The sequence below is a fragment of the Zonotrichia albicollis genome, chromosome 8, assembly GCF_047830755.1.
Source record: "Zonotrichia albicollis isolate bZonAlb1 chromosome 8, bZonAlb1.hap1, whole genome shotgun sequence".
Classification (NCBI taxonomy): Eukaryota; Metazoa; Chordata; class Aves; order Passeriformes; family Passerellidae; genus Zonotrichia; species Zonotrichia albicollis.
The window spans coordinates 18,317,024-18,338,055 of record NC_133826.1 but is presented as its reverse complement, the minus strand read 5'-3'; the positions used below and the strand labels follow the sequence as shown (position 1 = coordinate 18,338,055).

At 37.0% G+C, this 21,032-nt stretch overlaps 1 protein-coding gene across 7 annotated transcripts in view; it reads left to right on the top strand.

Annotated features, from left to right (window-relative positions):
• The window catches only part of DPYD (dihydropyrimidine dehydrogenase), a 329,803-nt gene that overhangs the window by 145,808 nt on the left and 162,963 nt on the right, over positions 1–21,032 (top strand). For all 7 annotated transcript variants that reach the window (XR_012581360.1, XR_012581361.1, XM_074546150.1 and 4 more), the window contains exons 9-12: positions 6,271–6,378; positions 9,376–9,545; positions 11,202–11,412; positions 19,451–19,635. Coding sequence is in view for 5 of the 7 variants with exons in the window: in XM_074546150.1 (XP_074402251.1) it covers positions 6,271–6,378; positions 9,376–9,545; positions 11,202–11,412; positions 19,451–19,635 (674 nt within the window). In the remaining 2 variants the exon portion in view is untranslated. The remainder of the gene's footprint in view (positions 1–6,270; positions 6,379–9,375; positions 9,546–11,201; positions 11,413–19,450; positions 19,636–21,032) is intronic.

Genomic DNA, 21,032 nt, shown 5'->3' with positions numbered 1-21,032 from the left:
ATCTCCATCAACATACGTATAAAAAAAAAAATCAACCACCTAGAAAACATACTCTATTGAACGTCACAACAGGAAGTAACAAAGCTGTCCCCACAAAAAAAATGTCCAGCAAAATGAGAGAGATTCTTTACAAATACAAGCCTCAAAAGTACTTACTGAAGTGCTAATCACTAATGGACTGACCTTGAGAAAAACCGAACGCTTTCAGAGTATTTGTGACTTATCTGAAAGTCTAGATGCCCAGTACCAAGCCTTTAAATATGTAAAGAAAGTTACTCTCTAGATACCAATGGTTGTCTTTCCATGTATGGTGCATCTCATAGCATGAGTTGTACTGGTGTATTTAGTATAATCAGCTCTGGGACACACTGTATTTGGACTATGCATTTCAATATAGATAATTTCTAAATTGTGCGGTATTGACCCATGAAGAGCAATGTGATCAGTATGGGTGTGGGTGAATGTGGTGGCTTAGAAACAAATATGTAGAGCATATTCCACAGCATACAAGTGGTTTCTGTCATGTCTAGGTAAAACTGTACATTTGACAGTTATGAAAGTTTACAGTTTCAGTGTTATCCTTCAAGAAAATAACATATCTAAAACTCATGGTCCAATTCATACGTATCCCAGATTGTGTGACATTAAGTAAGACTGCTTTAAATATATAGATTTTGATCTCCAGTTCCCCAGCTCACAAAGGAGACTTGTTCAAGAAGATCAGAGCATTCAGAATTATTAAAGTAGTGCTTATGTGCTTGGATTTTACAGTGTGCAATGTACCTTTGTAGTCACAGTCAAACCATATGGTACCTGTAGCTGCAAGTCTCTGGGCAAGTGTGAAATGTCATCAGATCTGCTACATCTGAAATATCTTTGTATGGGCTCACAAGGAGCAAGTTGGAACACTCAGTGTGTAAAAAGGCAGGGACATGGGACAAAGTGGTGCTTTTCTGTTAATTCAAAAGAATCCTTCCAGAAGACAAATGGTGGATTTAAAATTTACCTTCAGAAGGAATTACTGTAGCTCTGTACCTACTTTAGCATACCCTATTAAAGAAAATTAAAAGAACAATATTTAAAAAACTTGGTTAACAAAAAAAATTTATCTGTCATTTCCTCTATAAAATTCACATCAGTCTCTGGTTATCAGCCTTCCATGGCTCCTTTCCCCAGGACACATGGAGGGGCACGGCCTTCTCCAGGCCAGAGGTGCAGAACTGCTGCTGCAGGATCTGTGCTGCCTCCTTGCCAGGCTGTGCTCAAGTTTCTGCTGCTGAGTAACAGGCTGGGCACAGCTCGTCTGGGCTCGGTCTCTCGGATGTTATTTCAGAAGATTTGCATTGCCCCCAGAGCAGATATGCAGGAAATCAATCCTATGGTTCTTCTCTCCAGTTTTGTATGGTATTCATGGATTTTTCCCCTCATTCTCAGTAATATCTGACAGTTAAAGGCTTTCCACCCAATCCTAGAATTTCCTTTAATAGAGGTTGTGAAGGACAGAAGAGGAGTTTTCCTTGTAAATGTGATTTTAAAAAAAACTGGTTTAACTCTGAAACATGGTGATGTTAAAAAGGTGGAAAGATGTCCTTGCCTAACATTCTAGCTCCAGATGTAAGGCAAGAGAAAATTTAAAAAATAATTCACGAATTTGTGCATGTGGTTTGATGTTTGGCTTCCTTGTTTTAAAAGTTAGAAAAAGCAATGTGCATAGCCAGTGAATCACATTTTGTTTCTTTTTTATTGAATTTGGATAAATTTATGCATGCAATGTAATTTCAAAACAAATTTGAAAGACTTAATATAAAAAATGTACTAAGGAAGTGTCTTCACTTTTAAAAAGTAGCTCTTGGTATTTTCAAATACAGATTGCATTCACCAGCAAAATTCAGTATTATCACAATTAAATATAAAGGCCAAAACCCTTTTCAGTTTTTGATGTGAGGAAAATGAAAAAAAAAAAATGTTCTAGTTAGTTTTGTCCCTGAAGGCTCCTGTATATTTACCCTTCACCTTGAGCTCCATTTTGTCATTTTGTCTGGAGATGTGTTTTTAGTCAGCTCCCAGTGAAAACTGTATTTGACCCTTATCAAGGATGAGAGCTTATTTTGTCTGTCAGTTATTAAGATTGGTTGTGCAGTTTGTTTGAAACTGCAGATTTGGCCAACCCTGTCAGATTTAAGTAGTCCAATGAGTAAGTTCAGGCTCAGAAGCATAGCTGTTACTGGGGAGAGGGGATTTGATCCAAAGAGGAGGTAGATATGCAATGCCTGTACTTGCTTAAGTTTTCCTTTCCAGATCAGGCTCACAGTTAGAGTAGTGGCAGGCTTAGCTGATTGATGTGTTGACATGCCTGAATTTACTTGGTGCAGCAGCTGAGGGGACTTGGTGCCCTGCTCTGCAAGCCAGTCCCTTACATTGTCTGTGCCTCCCTCTGGTACATTGCCTCGTACATCTGACAAATTTACTCTAATCATTCAGCAATTCGTATCTCAACTGGACTAGGGAATTGTATCTAAATTTTCTTTAAAGGGAAACAATGGAATTGAGACTGTGCATGAAGAAAATTTATATGCATCAGTATTGTGAGAACAGAAAGTACAAGATCTTAACAGGAGGCAGATGATGTTTTTGTTAATACATATGTGCACATAGATATTTATATGTATATATAAAGGATATAAAAAGGGAAAGCTAGTTTGTGTTTTTTAAAGCCACTGTTGTAGTGATTAAGGACTTTGGAAAGTATATGGTATGTCATTCATGGGAGAGACTTTGGTGCTGGGGAATTGCAAACTTGAGAAGGAGTTGTGGGGTTCAAATGAAGGAAAGAATCCAATAGAGTAGAGATGCCTCCTGAGAGATAGCTGGAGCATCTGGAGATGGAAGGCAGAGCACAGCAAACCAGAGGGTCAGGAATCAAGATGAATTGCTTTCTGCGCTGCACCTGACCCAGATTGGGGCTGTCTAGGTTAGATTTTGCAAGGCTGAACTAGATCTGTCATGCAAGCTGTTATTTTCACAATGTTTCTACTTTCTCTATTCTTAGTAAATGCAGTTTTCCACAGCCCATGAGGCTTCATTGCGTGGTTTGGGTATCAGTTCCTTCAGAAGCTTCCCTGGCAGCAGCAAGCAGAGTAGCTGAGGCTGCAGGAGGCCCAGGGCTGTGGCTGCAGAGGATGGGGGGCTCAGCTCCGCCCTCTGCTTGTGGCTGGGTGTGCAGAGCCCCTCCAAGCACCACCAGGGGAGCTGCCTTTCTAATCTGCCTCCTCTTGCTTGCCCTTCAAAAGAGCTGTGCTTCAGTGCTGGGGAAGGAAATAATTGTTATCACTAGATATTGATACCGATTATTTAAAGATGGAAGATGTGGGATAGTGACAGATTGTTTCAGAACATGAAATAGCAAATAATAAATAAAAAAATCTTTTTAGATGGCTTGCAAGTGGATTTGGAGAACAGAGAACTGACTTACTTGGCTTCAGCCTAAAAGCTAGGGAAAAGACCTTATATTTTTCTAAGCAGTTTTTGTTGGGTGGCTCTTGGCTATTTTGTACTAGTCTAAAGGATCTCTCTGATTTATCTTCAAAGAGTGTTTCTCTTGGTTCATTATTTTGACCTAAATTGTGGCTTTCATAAGTGACTGGGTTTTTTAAATTTTTTTTTTAATTTCTTCTCCGAAACCATTTGCTCAAAACTGCATTTTTCCTCTACAGCTGGTTTTTGTTGAATATTCTCTCTCCCAAGAGGCTGTTGGCTATTTATCAATATTTGATCTCTCTGTAAAGCATACTTCTGTGGGGTGAATGTTTATTATGAAATGGTGTCTCTAAAGTGAATCTTATCTGCTCTTGATCTCTTTCTCTGTCTGCCTCAGTCTGTCTCTTTCTTAGCTTGCCTTGTGGCTTGAAGAAGTACTAAGTCTCTCTATTTTAACAGAAGTAAATGCAGTCATTACAACAGCAAATACTGAACAGGAAAAGAGATGCATCACAATCCAGCATAATACAATTTCCAGCAGGTGCTTAGCAAAGAGCTTCAATCTGTGCTAAGTGTTTATAAGTATAAAAGATTTCCCTGCATTTCCTTAAAGTGTAAATATCACAAAACTGTTTTTCAGGGAGTTTTCAGCAAAATGAAAATAGTAAAATAAATAGCAGATAATGCCACGTATATTGACTACCTCTTTGGCAGTTGTTTGGTCATATCAGCCAGGCTAAACATTATTGAACCCAATGCACTCTTAATCCAACTCGTTTTATTTCAGTGATGAATCTGAAAAGACTAGTGATGAACCTAGACAAAGAACATTGCAACACTTCCTTTATTATACTCTTTATTCAGCCAATGGGATCTAAAATACTGATGCTGTTAGAGACCAAATAGTTTTCATTAGGAAATTATAAAAGCAGCAAAAAATAAGTCAGAAAAAATATTTTGAGAGTTTCTCTTTGAGTTTGAATGGAGGTACATATTAGGTGGAAAGGAAATTATTTTTAATGCAGGCTACACATCCCACTAATGACAAGAGTGTTTCTCCCAAGAGTAAACTGAGGCCTCTGAGTTGGTTTATGGGTATCTCAATAGAAATGGTTGCATTACTCTCTCCTCTGCCTGCAGGCAGTGACTGAGAGCTTTTTCTGAGGCGCTCTTCTTGCCATAGATGATTTTGCAATATATACATAGAGAAAAATCAATGCCCTTTTAAAAATAGTTTCTTTAATGCATTTTACATATTGTACTTTCAATAATACTAAGTATTTCTGGCAGCCTCTTAAGATATCCATTATTCATTATTCAGTAGCTGAAATTCCAGTCTACCCAGAAAGTACAGCATCCAAAGGTCTTGAAGTTCAGGATGTGCTATTATTTTTTAACCTTGTTTTTCTCAATATCCAACTATAGATCAGTGTTCATTTCAGAGCTGGGTGTTCAGCAACTGAGTCATGATTTTTCTTTAGAAATAGAGATCAAAATTCAAGACTTTTTAGTTTGCTTTTTGGCTTGTAAGCATTTTGAATTCACTGAGAGTTTTATTTTGTTTTGCTTCACTGAAATTAATAAATCTAAAAATGTATTTTATTTTTTCTAGTAATATAGTAACTGCATTCAGAATTCTACAGGTTCAAAAAACTTCCTTCGTATAGGTAACTCATGAAAAAGCACTGAGTTTTCTCATTAAGTAGTTCTTGTCTTATGCTGTAATGAGACAGATTTTTGTTATTTAATTAATAGAAAAAGACCCCAAACCTTCCCTATTTGGGAAATTGCTCCTCAATGTGCAATTATGCATTATTGTAGATACTAAAATTGTGTTGCTAGGGTTTTCCAGACCAGTGTGTCTGGAAAATGTGTCTCAAAGAGGAGCAATATTAGTCTGCTGCTACCCATGCCTGAGAATGGAGGGAACTCAGAACTCCTGTTCTTCCTGCTTGCTCTGAGGGCGCCTCAGTGCCAGTATGTTTTCTTACAAAAATTGTTGACATTTACTCCATTTCAGTATGTAATCATCAATTAGCATACTTTTGATAATATTGTGGGGTTTTAGATGTAAACATGAAAGCTGGGAGTGTTGAAAATACCCTGATTGCATTTCCATGAGTAAAATGGCTTAACTGGTGTGTCAGCCGTGCTAGGCTTTGGCAGTGTCCAAGCATTCACACCAAAATGAGATGATGTTCTTTGGTAATTGGAAGATGCCGTTTGTTGCTTTCTTTTAACTGAAAGGCATTTGTTGCTATTAATAGTTGTGAAGTAAATCCTTGTCTTTATGCTATGGGTTCTGTCTAAAGTGTGGTTTTGATAACTAGGAATAAATGTCAGCCAATCAGGACTTCAAGATTTTGAGAAAATAATCAAGAATGGCAAAAAAATGATGGCATACAAATACTCACGGATCAGACCTACAGCACTGCCATTTGTCCTCCTCCCCTCATCCCTTAAGCTGTTTGTTACTGCCTCATTTGTATTATCTGCTTTTGCACCCTTTTCTCTCTAATCCCTTCCCCTGCATTTGTTTTGTTATGAGTTATACAAGTACACACATTGTCAAGGAACCTGATTTTCAAGTGCCTGTACTATTAAACAATCACCAGTTATGTAAGCTGCAGACTGCAAATGTGATCATGTGCAATATTATTTTGGAAATATCTAAGGGTTTGTGAAAGTGCTCGTATGAATGATGTTTTTGAGAACATGCGTGTAATTCAAAATAAATGTTGGTCACTAAAATTTCCTGTGTAATTCTTATGTGCCATAAAATGTCTGTTTCAGGTTTGCCAGAACCAAAGAGAGACAGTATATTCCAAGGGCTGAAAATGAATCAAGGATTCTACACATCTAAAGACTTCTTACCTATGGTAGCAATGGCAAGTAAACCAGGTGTGTGGTACTGTGTTCTTGCTGTAATCACATTTAATAAGTCATTAGCAGGTGTTGTTATATCAAACTGTTTGGCTACAAAGCAGCACATCCTGTTACAAAGTACCTTCCACTGAATATGTCTGGGACAGGATTTTCTCTTGGTGATTGGCAACCTCAGGAGCATGGTCAGGAAAGTTAGATCCAGAGATTATAAACTGAATAATTATGTGTACTAAATTTATGGCAAATTATTTCCCCTAATAAGATTTATTTATTATTTTGAATTATATTCTAAAGCTGACACAAGCTTCTCCTTTGTATGAAGTATCATGATAAAAATAATATATATAAGATGGTTGGAAAAAAATCTGATACTAAAAAAAGGTGTTTCTGACTTATATAAGCCACTGATTTGTATATTGTTGATAAATTCTTTTCCTTGATCCAAGTCATGTGCTGCAGGTTTTATAGACATTTAAATCAGCACTAGTTCTTTACCCAATGAACTTGCAGTCTAACAGTCAGGACAACAGGATTATGACAGGAGTTAATAAGAAAGTGCTCAGTTCATAGGCACCAAATGCAGTCTTGTTTTATGGTTTCACATCTTTGAGCTCCGAGATAGCTGTATTTGCTCCATATGGAGTACTGATGCTTTCAGTGTCCCTGAATGTGAACTTATAAGCCCCAAATATGTGATTTCTATGCCACATTTCTTCATATGTCTGGATTCCCCAGACAAAATACAAATTAATGTACAGGTTGTTTTTTTTATTTGGGACAGAATGTGGTATTTTACATATGACTTAATATTACTTGTTTTATCTACAAACTGATTTTTTAGCATCATATAGGATTGCCTACTTATGTAGTAGACTTTTCTTATACAATTTTGAGAAACATATATTCTATGGCAGATTATTCTGCTTATAAATGTAACATTTATTACTCCATTTGATGCAAAATATTTCAGAAGTGAAATTCTGCATCCCATCTGTCCCATCTCCTAGCTGTTTTTATCAAATGCTTATTTCTGTCTTTTTTCTTAAGCTCAGAGTAATCTTAAATGATTTGGGAGAAAAGGGTGAGCTTTTGGGTTTTCTTTTTGAAGACAGAGATGTTTAAAAGTAAAACAGGTTGAGCGTATGCAATGCAACACATTTGTTGATTAACAAAGGAAAAGTAAATTCTGCAAACAAAACTCTCTTGAAACAATTTGACTAAAAATACTTTGTAGAATTCTGAGAAGATATGTAGCAGTTGTGTACTGTAAGTCACCTGCCTTCATGTGGATCTATATACTGTGATCCACATATTTCAAAATATTGCAAAGTAGACCTCTTGATAAGCTCGCAAATATGATAATATGATTTTTTATAGTAAGTCTACAATGGGAAAAAGGATGAACTTGGAAGAACTAACCTTTTCTGATTGACAGTAATAGATAGGTCTTTGGTGTTGTCTGTTAATTAACATGGTTTCTTTTACTTAATTCTCCTAGTGTCTGTCTGTAGCTATAGCCACCTTTTGCTCTTTAAGGCATGGAATTATAAAATAAAATTTACACGTACTACATTCTACTCTATCTTCCTTTTTTCACTGTGACAGTTATCTAAATAATAGACATAATAGACTTATTCATGGTAAAATACATATTCTGCCTGCTTATTAATTCTGAATGCCACTTGTTAATACGCTTTCCTCCAAAAGGGTTTCCTCTTGCAAATACATAGCTGTGAATTTAGCTCAGGAGTGTGTTCCCAGGAGCAAAGCAGGCTGCTCTATCTGATCCCATCTACACTCACACTCTAATGGCACTCTGAGCTGCCAGCTCCCTGCTTCACTTGTGCTTTTTACACTGCTCAATTTGTATGGAGTATTAAGTTCACTAAAAATAAATGAGAAAAGTTTTTAGAGAGAATTTCAGACTAAGAATCCTGTTAAATAAATAGTCAATGTGACGCCACATTCATGGGTGAGCGGGGGAATTTCTCACTCTGCTTGTATGTCTAAATGAAAGGGATTGTTTACTTCAGTAATACTTGTGTTCCACAATTACATGTGAAAATCTGCTACAGTAGGATACTTGAGTTAAAGTACAGTAGGTAAATGGCCAGCTTAGTGCCTCCTGACTGGAACTTTCCCGGACTCGGTGAGAATATAGCTTTGTCTTATTTATGTCAATATTTTTCAAGTTATAATCATTTGCCTAATCAACAGTTAGTTGTACTTAAATATGTGATAAAGTGAAGTCTCATCCAGGGAACAGACACAGTTCAGCTTTACTTAACTATTTCTTGTTTAATTGGATCATTAAATACAAGCTGTAGATGATAAACACATAATGTTGTCATTTTCTCCATGTAACTTTTTACAAATGATTTATAGAAAACGACTGTAGATTAAGCATTTTCTTCCAGTAGAAAAACTAGAAATTGCTGTTACAGTATTCTTTTCCTTCATGTTCAGCTGATGAATAACCTCAGAGAATCATGTCACCACCAGAACAGTGTCAGTGATTTATAGAAATCTGAGGGGACTGATGTTGGTATACTATTACACAAAACTATAACTAACAACAACTGGTCATCTTTTTTTGGTTGTTGTTTTGGATTGGTTTTGTGGTTTGTTGTGTTTTTTTTTTTTTTTTTTTTTTTTTTCAGCTGGGAGGATAATGAGTGTGATGAGAGAGAAACTTTTTGAATAAAAAGATCTCACAATTCTAGTTTCAATCTGACACGACCCACAATCCTACAAACATGCTGTCATTTGAATTCTTTTTCAATAGAAAGATACAGCTGCTTAGAGTACTGACTATGAAATTATGTATATGAGCATATCTTAAAAGGGGGAATAAAACTGTCTTTCAGTAGAGCAGAATAATTTGATAGTGACACTCCATGCTTGGAAACTGTAAGATGCAATTTTACACTGCTTTGAGTACAAGTACCTTTTGAGCTGTCATGCAGAAATGGCTTCTCTACTTGAAAATGGGGTTTTCCTTTTATCTTTCAGGGATGTGTGCCTGTCACTCTCCCTTGCCACCAATCCATGGAACTGTGATTGTGCTGGGGGCAGGAGACACTGCTTTTGACTGTGCAACATCTGCTCTGCGCTGCGGAGCTCGCCGCGTCTTCGTGGTCTTCAGGAAGGGATTCACTCATATCAGGGCTGTCCCAGAAGAGGTAAAACTGATTAGCAGCTTTTCTGAGAAGGCATCTTAGGTACTTCTATGTGGCCTGAAAGCATGCTATAGGTACTTAGCAGACATCTGCTAAAGGTTTTGTTTATAAAAATGCTCTTTAAATGTACTAATGTCTATTAAAGATCTGAGGCTCACTTTGTATACTCTGTGTTTAAATAATTTTCAACTGTTGTATCTGTTTCCTGACAAGGCAGAGAGATGTATTTGCACACGGGGGTTAGAATTTCTTGTAAGTTAGGAAATGAACTAAAATTTTCAATGTTGGAATCAAACAGCCATTAGAGTATTGTAAGTAGCTCTTCAGATCATGGATAGATCCTATAATGATACCTTCTGGCTGTTGTTTAAGGAATCTCAGTGATTCTGACATTACCTTACGAGCCTATAGAAGGCTTTCTTTCTTTCTTACCTTTCCTTTCTTTCTGGTGAGAAAATTACTTACAGTGATTTTGACTTTGAATCACTGCCAATGACAGTGAAGCAATGCTATTCATCACGTATTTCAGCATTCTAATCCATTTGGTTTTAGTTTGGCTTTGTACTTCGGCATTTATTAGATCATCTGCACATTTTCTGCTTCCTCAAATTATATGTACTACAGGAGTTTTTTCAGATTTTTTTTCTTATTTTGGTGCTCTTTTTCTATTTTTTATTTATTTGGTGCATTACACTTTTATATACTTGAGAATAGCACACCATCTAATGCATCTTTATAATGAGATTTATGGTAGTTTGGTCATCTGTTTCAAGAATGTGGGCGTCTTAGATCTTCCAGAAGGGAAATGGAGCTGCAAAGAAAGTAATAGAGGGTTTCTTGGTGCATGATTTACTTCTGTTGCACTTCAGTCAAGAGTTCTAGATGCAATGAGATTACCAAGGCCATTGCACAGACTCATGTGCTATTCAGATTCTTACTGTAATCTGAACCAAAGTCTTTCATAGAGGCCTGGGTAAATTTCTAAAAGTTGTCAATGTTTCTACTCATCCAATCTTGCAATGGGTCTTGAAAACAGTAAAATAAAAGTAGCTTCATTTGGTAATGGCCATGATAGAATCATGTCAGGTGGGATATTACATGTTCAAAAAAGTTGTGTACATAGAAACAGTCAAATTCTGAAGATTATTGACTTTAACAGTTTTACTACAGCAGAGATTCAGAAGATCCTTAAGTCTCGATTGTCACTCAGAAAACTGTTGCTTTTACACGGTAGTCAGCCTTTAATAAAATCTTAAAATCATAGTAAACAAAAATCAGGGAATGGACTAAGTTAATACTAGGGCACTTTTTAAAAGACACAGATATTTATGTAAGAGAAATCTTTTGCCCTAAAAAAAGTTAAACATATTCAAAGTAACAGAAAAATAAAAAAATATATTGAAGAAATAAGAAAATATGTTTGAGAAATATTTGCCTTGAAAGTTTGCTTACTGGCACTGCTTGATTTGATAGCATGAGAGGCTCTGAAGCTGACAGTAAGATGACTCTCTGCATACTGGACAAGGCTGATTTCTGCTATAGTAGAATCCATGGTAACATCTTGAGTCACAAAATGTTTCCTGGTTGGTTTGTTTGGGGTTTTTTTTCCTGAAAATGCATCATGGTAAAGTTATATCTTTTATTGCTTCAACTCTACAGATGGAACTGGCAAAAGAAGAGAAGTGTGAATTTCTGCCTTTCCTCTCTCCTCGTAAAGTTGTTGTTAAAGGTGGACAAATTGTTGCTATGGAATTTGTTCGAACGGAGCAGGACAGCGATGGAAGCTGGAGAGAGGATGAGGATCAGGTTGTGCGTCTGAAAGCCAACGTGGTGATCAGTGCCTTTGGCTCCGTTCTGGGTGATGATAAAGGTAACCCTGACCAATGCAAATACAGATTGCTCTTTTAGGTACATGTCCTGTCCTTTAACAGTGTTGTCAGATGTGTCTTTTGGAGATTACTTAGCTTGTGACAGATGGTCCTCTTACAGGAGTTTGTCCTTCAGGAACATCTTTTAGAAAAATATTTGGGGGTCTGGTAACTAAGCAGTTCTCTGCAAATTGCTGTATAGAGCTGGAACTCAGCATTGAAGTACCATTCCTCAGCCTGTATTTTTCTTCTCAGTGCAAGTGGGATCTCAAAGAAACTCTTGGGAATTTCTTCTGGTCTCATTAATTAACTCTAGAGAAACTCATTATGTTACATCTTTAAGCTGAACTGATCTGATCTCTGAAATATCTTTTTTTTAACTTTGCAAATTAAACAAGCATTGAAACATTCATTATTCTGGTTCATCTGGTCTGGGCATTAGTTATTTCTTCTGCATATACAAGAGAACTGAGACTTCTCTCATACACTTTATTTCTTAGTTGCACTTCACAAGGTTTAGTCTTAAAAATTAGTAATTACTTCATTCTGTATTAAAGATACAGAAATTGGCACATTGATGACATTTCAGAGATTGGATCAATTGTCTCCATTTAGCAGAGAGATGAACATGAATATAGTCAACAACATGGGAACTGAGCAGTGTTTAGGTTGTTCTCCTCTGACACTAGGTTAGATTTTAGAAGTTCAGGCACATACATTGAATGTGCCTCAGAATAAAAACACTGACTCAGTAGAAGACACACTGATAGGATGAGAAGGTTTTTGGCTTGGAGACGGTCATCTAGGCTAGCAAATTCTGAAAGCCTTGGTGAACAATGTGCCTGCCTCTCCAGGGCATGTTTTCATGGTCCTTTGGGTATAAATGCTCTGACAGAGGACTTGGCAAGTGCCACAGATTGCACAAGACCAGAAAATTTGGTATTCAGAATTTCTTAGCATGTTGTACTTTTGTGAATCTTTGCAATCAAGTGAAATGGTAAATCCTAAATGATGTAAGCAGACTTTAAACCTGAATGCACTCAGCGCTCCCTGCTCCACATCCAGTTGTATAGAATGGTGAACCATCCTGCAACCATGAGAAGAGTCTAAACCTTCTCCTACAGTAAAAAGGATCAGCCTGCTATTTCGAGGAACATGTGAAGTGAATACCAGGAGCAGTTCTATCTTATGTGTGCTACTAATACTTTGGGGCAGTTTTTTGCATCCTAGGCTGTTTCTAGTCAGTGACTGCTCCCAGCTCACTGTTCAGGGCTGCCTGCTGGCCTGCTGCTGCCTTCTGCTCTGCAGGGCACAGGAGAAAACAGACTCCCATTCCTCTTGCAGCTGTATTGCTGTGGAAAGATTGTCACTTGTGTGGGTCATATTTCAGAGCTCAGTCTAACGTCTAGGGTGCAGGAAGAAGAGGTTTTAAGGGTTTTTTTTAAGAGATTGATTTACTACTGTGATGATGGTGTTGATTAACTGAGAATTTAGGCAAATTTTGTTGGTTCTGGTGGTAATTTTGCTTTTAAAACTCTGTGTTTAGATTTTTTGGAAGGGTTTCTAGAATCTCATGTGGTAAATCAATATTAACCTATTCAATCAATATATTTTGTTGTGATTCATAGGCCCCATGACACAGGAGTGATTCTGTTTTCTCCCACGTTAAAAATTATCTCAATTAAAAGATTGAACTTACTGTGCTAAGCAGCCAGTAAGTACTGTGCTATAGTACTGTGCCAGTCTTGTATTTCCTAGGGCACATTCACAGTCTAAATTAATTGTTGGGAGGTTTTTAAATAGGAACATAAAATGGGAGGGGAACAGTCATGCAGTGAGCTGATCATGAGAGAATAGAGTAATTTACTTTGGGGGTGAGCAAAACACCTCAGTTTCATGCTGTATTTTGGGTGAAACTGCTGTTAGAAAAGAAGTCAATAAAAAGGAAAAATGCAAGTCATTTGTGTTGGATGTTGTGAAAGTGAAAAGAAACTAAGACTTGAGTGCACAAAGTGCTTATTTTGAGCATACCATTTCAGTTGCTTTTAAGTCTTTTTCTTTAGGCTGTCTTAATGAAAGTCAAATTTGCTTTTCACTATTGAGCTGGATTACAAGCAAAACTCCAGACTACTTCAGACTACAGTGTACATAACAAAAATAAATGAAAAATTAAAAAAAAAAAAAAACAACACCAAAACATCATCTTAGTGTCTTGTTGAGGTTTTTTGGTTTTGTGGTTGATTGGTTTTTCTAAATGAAGTACACTTCATTTAGAAACACTTCTGTATTCAAGAGATGAAAATATTCAGGTATTCCCCATCAACAGATGGAGGTGAAAATACTTGAAATACTCAAAACTGGACAATGCCATGAGCAAGCTGATTTGACTTGGAACTTGATCTAACTTTGAAGGGAATGGAATAGGTAACCTCCAGAGGGCCCTTCTGGTCTCAATTATCCTGTGACTGGGTGTCTCAGGTGCAGGTTGAATAAACATGTTAATTGCTGCTCATACAAAGAGCTCTATCAATTGACCTAATTCGTAAGGCACCTCAGGGAACTGCAATTGCAGTATTGGTATGGGCTAAGATAGCAGGTTATATCCTATAAAAAGTCAGTTCTACTGATAAAAGTATAAAGAAAATACTGTCAAAAGCAGAGAGATTAAAATTAGACTTAGCCCCAGTTCAACAAATTGTTCAGGGCAGCCTTGATGCTCGTGTTGGGAAGTTTTGTAAGAAGCCATAAGTGTGTGGGTGACTGAGCAGAAATAGCTCATAGGTTAGAAAGTTTTTTCTGGTCTATTATCTTCAACAAGATGTTTCCTATTCTTGCGTGGTAACTATTAAATTTGCAACTGAGACCCTATGTGTTCACAATAGGTATTTGGTCTTTTTTGTTTTGTTAAAATAAAATGCTGATGGTGTTTTAAAGCAGCAGTTCTAGTGGGTATTCATCCTCCCGTTGGGAATCATATAAATGCATCATTTACTTTAAAAAATTGAATCCTATTTTGACTTTATGCTCCTGGAGTTACTTACAAATCAAACAGGAGAGTTGCCTTCTAGACTCCTTTAAGAAGGTTCCTGTTTTACTAAAACCAGTAAAAAACCATTGTTCAAATCCAACTACTGCAGATGGAGTAAGAAAAATGTTTTACTTCTTCTTGAAGAAAAAATTTTTTGCAAGTACAGGCTGCTTTATTTTAATTGCACAGCTTACCAGAGCCTTCAAGCCGTCATAACTGACCCACAAAAGAAAGAGCTGTGAGAGAAATTTTGGACTTTTTCTTTGGTTATTGCTTTTTTTCTTAATTTGTTGTTTTTGAGGCTTTCAATGTGCTAGTGAATTACTGAAGTATCTTCTGCCACCATTCTAATTGCAACTACTCCACATGTACACTTGCAGTTCTGTGTGCTCCCTCACACTGTGTCCAGCCTCTGCATCCTTCTTAACACCAGTCCCATTGGTTTTGAAGTCTAAACTATGAATAACCCCTTTCTAATCCTTCTGATAAGCAAAGGGAACAATACTTTAGGACTGCAAAATTTTGTAACAAATGCCGTTGTTTGGATTTATTTTCTTGAATGTCCAGTGAGAACAATGGAGAAAGTATGGAAAATAGTGCTGAAAATGTGCTACAAAATTCAATGCAGAGCAAAGGACTAAGCCAGGATAGGGGACTGGCAACCTAACTTTAGTTTGACACTCTGTTTAGTGGGCAGCATTAAGGAGGAAGAATTCACATGTAACCAGAACACTGAATCTTAGCATGATAATATCTGTTTCCTTTTCTTGGAACAGCAAAAAAAAGAAATGAAAAAATATCCAAGCAAAATCCAAGTACCACCTTTGTAAAAAAATCCCTGTAGTAGTAAGTTATTTGTGAACCAAAATATGTTTTATGAAAATTTTGGTAGTAGCTAGCTATTGCATCGTTGACTGAAGGGCAAAACTTTATTTCATAATTCCAGGAACCAGTCACAACTTTCAGATATTTTGATTTTACTTTTAGTACAACTGTCATCTTTCTTGGAAACTGCAGCAGCAAACCCCATCCTTACTGTTTCCCTAGAATAGTTCAACATAAAGTAAAGATAACTTTTCCCAAGTTGTTTATAATTTTATAATTTTACCTACTCATGGTTAATTTTTATGTCTACAGTTTGAGAAGCATTTGCTAGGGAACAAAGGAAAAAACGTTTGCAGAGCTCTGATCTCATAAGTGAAAAAGATTTTTGTTTTCCTTGGATCAAACATAGCACTCCAAATGGCACAGAAACCAGGAGTTCTGGAACTTGGAAGGACTGTTGAGTTTCTTCATAGAGCCTGCTCAGAGAGCTGGGTAACCTTGCCCTCAGAGCACTGAAGCCTTGACTGTCTAATGGAAGAGTAAAGGGGGAAGGGGGGCTGTGATACCCCAGCTGGGAATGCCCTGGCATCTGCCTGCTAGCACAGCATCTGCCTCACACCAACAGGCTTTGAGGCACTAGAGTTGTAAAAAAAATTGTTATATAAAACTGAAATCTATATACGTTCAAAAGATTCCTATTGAAATAGATAGGAGTTTTCCTGCTGAGTCATTTGGATTTTTCTCCACAAATAGCTTTACTGAATGAGTCTGGGTGCAGCAGTGCCGTGCTCTGAAATCATTACCCATTCCCGATATCAAAAAGTGGCTTCATGATGATTTCTAAAGTCGTGTTTACTTAGAGCAGAAATTCTGCTCTCTGAGTTGATACATATCACACAATTCAGCTTGCCAGTGACAGAAAACAAAGGCAGTAGCAGCCTGCAGCAGGACCCGCTCTCACCGTAGCTGGACCCAGCTTTATCCAGTCAAACCTTTTTTAATCCTGTTCAGGACGCTAGTGGGGTAGAGGATGTTGGAAGTGTGATTGTGCCTTTCTTTATTTGCTGGGCATTTAGACTGGGCAGTGTCAGCAGTTAATCTGTTAGTACATGTGACAGCTGTACTTGTACATTTCAGATTAAGAAAGTTACTCTGTATTTTTCAGAAGTAATGCTACTATTCACTTTAAAGGAATTCTGTAAGATGGATGTCAAAAATAACATTAATGAGCTACTAAAGCTAAAATTATAGGAACTTACCAAATTGGTTAAACATAAAACCCATTAAACTGTTTATTGAAGCTTCACAGATATACTGCAGCTAATGAGCATTTCTGCTATTTAAATAAGCCCAAATTGAACACACATTACATAGATGCATAATTAGTCATGGCAGTCACACGGAGACTCACTTTTAAAGCTTTATTTGAGGAATCTTTTCCATTTGATTTGTTTAGTTAATTAAAATATTTTTTCTGTATTCACTTATATTTTAATATTGTTTTTGCAAATGCTGTAATTTGCTGCTGTGTTTCCATTTGTGTTTGTTTGCTCTGTGAATATAGTGAATTTGGAAAATATATTCAGCACTGTTCCTTTGTTTGGTGTTGTGTTAGCATCACTTGATAGCAGTAGAATAATTAAATTGTATGTTGTCTTTCATCCAGAAGGATCTTTTCAAATGATATATAATATCTCACTAGGCTGGGGGAGAGATGGCAGCACAAACACAGGATTGCAGTTTGAATTTTCAAGAGAAAAGATATGTTAGTTTTAAACTTTAAAGACAAACTGAGAGGGTGAAGGTTTTTAAAGATACTTTTTACCTCTTTCCCAAATGATGCACCAAGCATTAAATATCTGATTTGCTTGTTGTTCAGTGTCAAACACCAATTCGGAGAACCAATAGTTCAAGCTCACATTTATCTCTTGGGCTCTGTCTCACCCTTGCAGGGCAGAGAAAGGACTTTCCTCTCTGAAGACAAAAGTTCTCCCCTGCTTTGTGCATGTGCTCTGGGAGGTGCTCCCTTCAGCCTCTCAGCTGCACCAGGTGTCAGATCCAAATTGTGAGGATGTTAGGAACTCTTATATAAAATGCTTTTGAACCATGCCCTTTTTTTATATAACCTAAATCTTGGAGATTTTAAGAAAGAAATAAATAGCAGTTGGATACCATATCAGCCTTGCCACCAGGGAAATGTTCTTTCTTGATTTTAAAAATACTGATCACGCAGACAAATCCCCAGGCCTGGAGAGATGTTTCAGGTGTAGATATGTTGGGCATTCTTCACACTCAAAAAGCTTTTGGTATAATTATGTCCAGACAGCTGTTTTAGAACAAAGCAATTCAAAGAGATTTGAGAAATGTAATAGATACAGGATAACAGAAGTAATACCCTGTTTTTCCATAAAATGAAATAAGTAGTCAGAACTCCCAGTTTTACATAATATCTTTTGAAAAACTACATTTTTGACGGCATATTGTCCTCAGAAACCTTTACTGTGGTTCAGTCCTGTCTCAGACAGAAGTCATCTATTAATCCCCAGTACCAAGTTTTCCTCTGTTTTTTCCAAACATGTCTTTACAAGCCTGTACATATTTAACTTGTGAGAGCCGTCTAGACCACATGCTGAGATGGTACCACTGGATGCAATAAGTTATCCTATATATGACAAATATAAGATGATCAAAAGCTTTCTTGAAGTACACACAGTCTGAGGCACAAAGAGAAAGTTAATGTATTGATTTCTGAAGGATTTTTGATAAAACTGCTATCAGCCAACTCTTTCCTTTAAAAAACCCACACAAACAGAAAAAGCCCAAACCCAAACAAACCAAACCCCTCATTTTCTAGATGAAAAATGTCTCAGTCTGAAGGTTGTGTTCCATGTGATCTTTCAGTAATTTAGATATTTTTACAGGACACAATTTCTTAAGTTTTATGTTTGTTGCTACCCAAATATTATTTTTGTCAACTTAAGCCTCATGTATATGCCAGGTGGGAGAGACTGTGCAGGCAATAGGTCTTGCAGATAGATTAAATACTTCTGGTAGAAAATCTGCTACAGTCTTTCAGTTTAGAACTGTCTTCTCTGACTCAAGCTTCTGAACAAGTTGCAAAAAATCCTTTGAATTTGAGTCTTCTGGATATGTTTGTAAATGCCAAGGTTGAGGAGGAGAGTGTAGGTGGGACAAATAGGTGACAATGTTTGTGTCTTGCTTCTTGTTTCATTATTTTTCCCCTGATTATACACAGCCTCCACTTTGAAATACATTTCTAATATATGATTTGGAAGTGAAAGGAGACACGGAACCTTACATGAAAATCCTATCACTGTGATGTGTGGGAAACTGTGTTTGAAGCTTGCTCTGTTCTGAGGCGTGTGCTGGGACAATACCATGACTTTGCCCTTTGTGTTGGAGAAGTCTTCATCTTAAACTGGCAGGTTTCTCTTTTGCATTTATGACAGTGCAACTACATCAGTTTAATTGACCTTGGCAATCTGCATCTGCCAGTGGTATGTCCCTGAGGGACATTGCAATTTTAAACTGCAATTTATTGCAGCATATTCTGTTACTGCAGACAAAGCTATATAGCCTCCCCTGTTTTGATAGATACCATCAAAATTTGCTAAAACTATTTATTGAAAAGATTATTCTCTTTATGAAGATACTTTAAAGAGCCTTGTGAATGTAGTAATTTAAAAAATATTAACAGAATATTCTCTGGAGCATTTATGTGTATTTAATGACATTTATATAATGCCAAGCAGCTTAATTTTTTTTTCAAATTTACATTATTTGGAGGAAGATAATATTTCATGTGCAAAATTCCTCTATGTGCGGTTTTCTAACAGCATGAAAAAGACTAGGGTCTCTTAATACACACTTTAAAAAAATTCAGAAGTTGTAGTGAAAAGAAGTTATAGTGAAAAGTGTCTTCTTCTAACCATTTGATTTTGATTGTGGTTTTATGGTTTTATTTATAATACGTGTAACATGTTTTGAAGTGAGTCTTTCTTCCAGGATGTTCTGAGTTTGAATATTAAGTCAGGATGGCTTTGACTTAAATGAGAGAGATCTTTCTCAGCATTAGATTTTCCTATTGTTATCATCAAATATTTGACAGATTTTAGCAACAGTTTCTCTTTCTTTTATTAACATTTTTGTCATTTATTTCATTACAGTCAGAGAGGCCATGGCACCTATCAAGTTGAACAGATGGGGTCTCCCTGAAGTAGACCCAGAAACGATGCAAACAAGTGAGCCCTGGGTGTTTGCAGGGGGCGATGTTGGTGGTCTCGCCAATACTACAGTGGAATCTGTGAATGATGGCAAACAAGCTTCCTGGTACATGCACAGATACATCCAGGTGACTTCTTCAAAAGTATTTTTCTCTTTCCCAGTTTAATATGCTTTTAGATACTTTGAAAAATATTTTCATTACAGTTTTGATTCATTATACAAATTTTGAGAAATTATACCTAGATTATCTGGTGATTAGAACATCACAAATTCATTCATATTGGATCACATATTAGAGTTTGGGTAGGTGAACTCAGCTTTCTTCCATTATCTTAACACTAAAATTCAAGCAACGTTTTCTTGGCCCCAGCTCTGAATTCCACTCAATGGTAGTAAGCCTCCCTGCACAACAGACACTGCAAGCAAAAGCCCTAATTGGGTAATTGGGGAAAAGGAGTGAGCTCCATAACTATTAAAAAGTAAAATCTTCCAGTAGTGCATAAAGTAAAAATTAACTACTGCCAATGTTGTTACCCAAGGAAGACATTTTTAGTTTACTAACAGTTTACAGAGTGCTCAGGTTATCTACACTGGAACCCAAGTTTGCTCTGTTGAGACTGATAAACTGGATTCAAGAGCTCGACAAAAACCAAACATTAAATGCACAGAGGCAAATAATGCAAAGGAGAATTTACGTGAGAAATGGAATATATACAAACCTGAAAAACCACATGTCTCCTTTTGGTTCTCCTTGCATGTTGCTGACTCTGCCCTATTTTTTCTAATAGATGAGCACAAAGTCTAGAGGAGCTGAATAGAAACCTCCCAAGACAGAGACACAGCCTGGAGAACCAACTGACAAAAAGTGTGTTCGTAGTGCAGGGAACTTTTGAGAAACATGATACATGATTCATTCTCCCACATAAAGAGATTTGAACAACTGAAGTTGGGACTGTAACAGCTCAATGTCTTTCTCCCCCATCCATCTGCTCAAAGCCTCTCTGATTGCATGTTTGTGCAATTTCATGCTGTTGGGGTCTGATTTCACTTCCTAAAAATACCTCAGCTGAAAGCTTGTTGTTAGTATCTGTGCATATTTTTTCGCACTTGTTGTAAAGCACTGTTTGTGTCCTGCCTTCTTAGACCCGATGAAAATGCTGAGTGTGAAACATCTTTAATCCCTGACCTGCTTGCTTAATTTCTCAATGCACAGTGATTTTAGGTAACTGTGGTAGGGGAGAGAAGGTATCTCCTTTTTGTCTCCTTATCATGTTGCTTTCTCCACAAAGGTTCTCCCCCGGAATGTGTTTAATACTTTGGAAAAAAATCTGAATAGTCATGGCTTGAGAATTAGAATTTAAAACCAAGCAGACTTGTGATATTAGAGCATTTCTGTTACCCTTTGCAGGTTTCAAGGCAGCTTATTCAACCTTACAGTCTCACCAGGAAGCTAATGGGAAAGCCTTACAGCAATCTTCACAGGAAAGTTTCCAAATGTCAAGTGTCACCTTTCCAGCTGTTAGA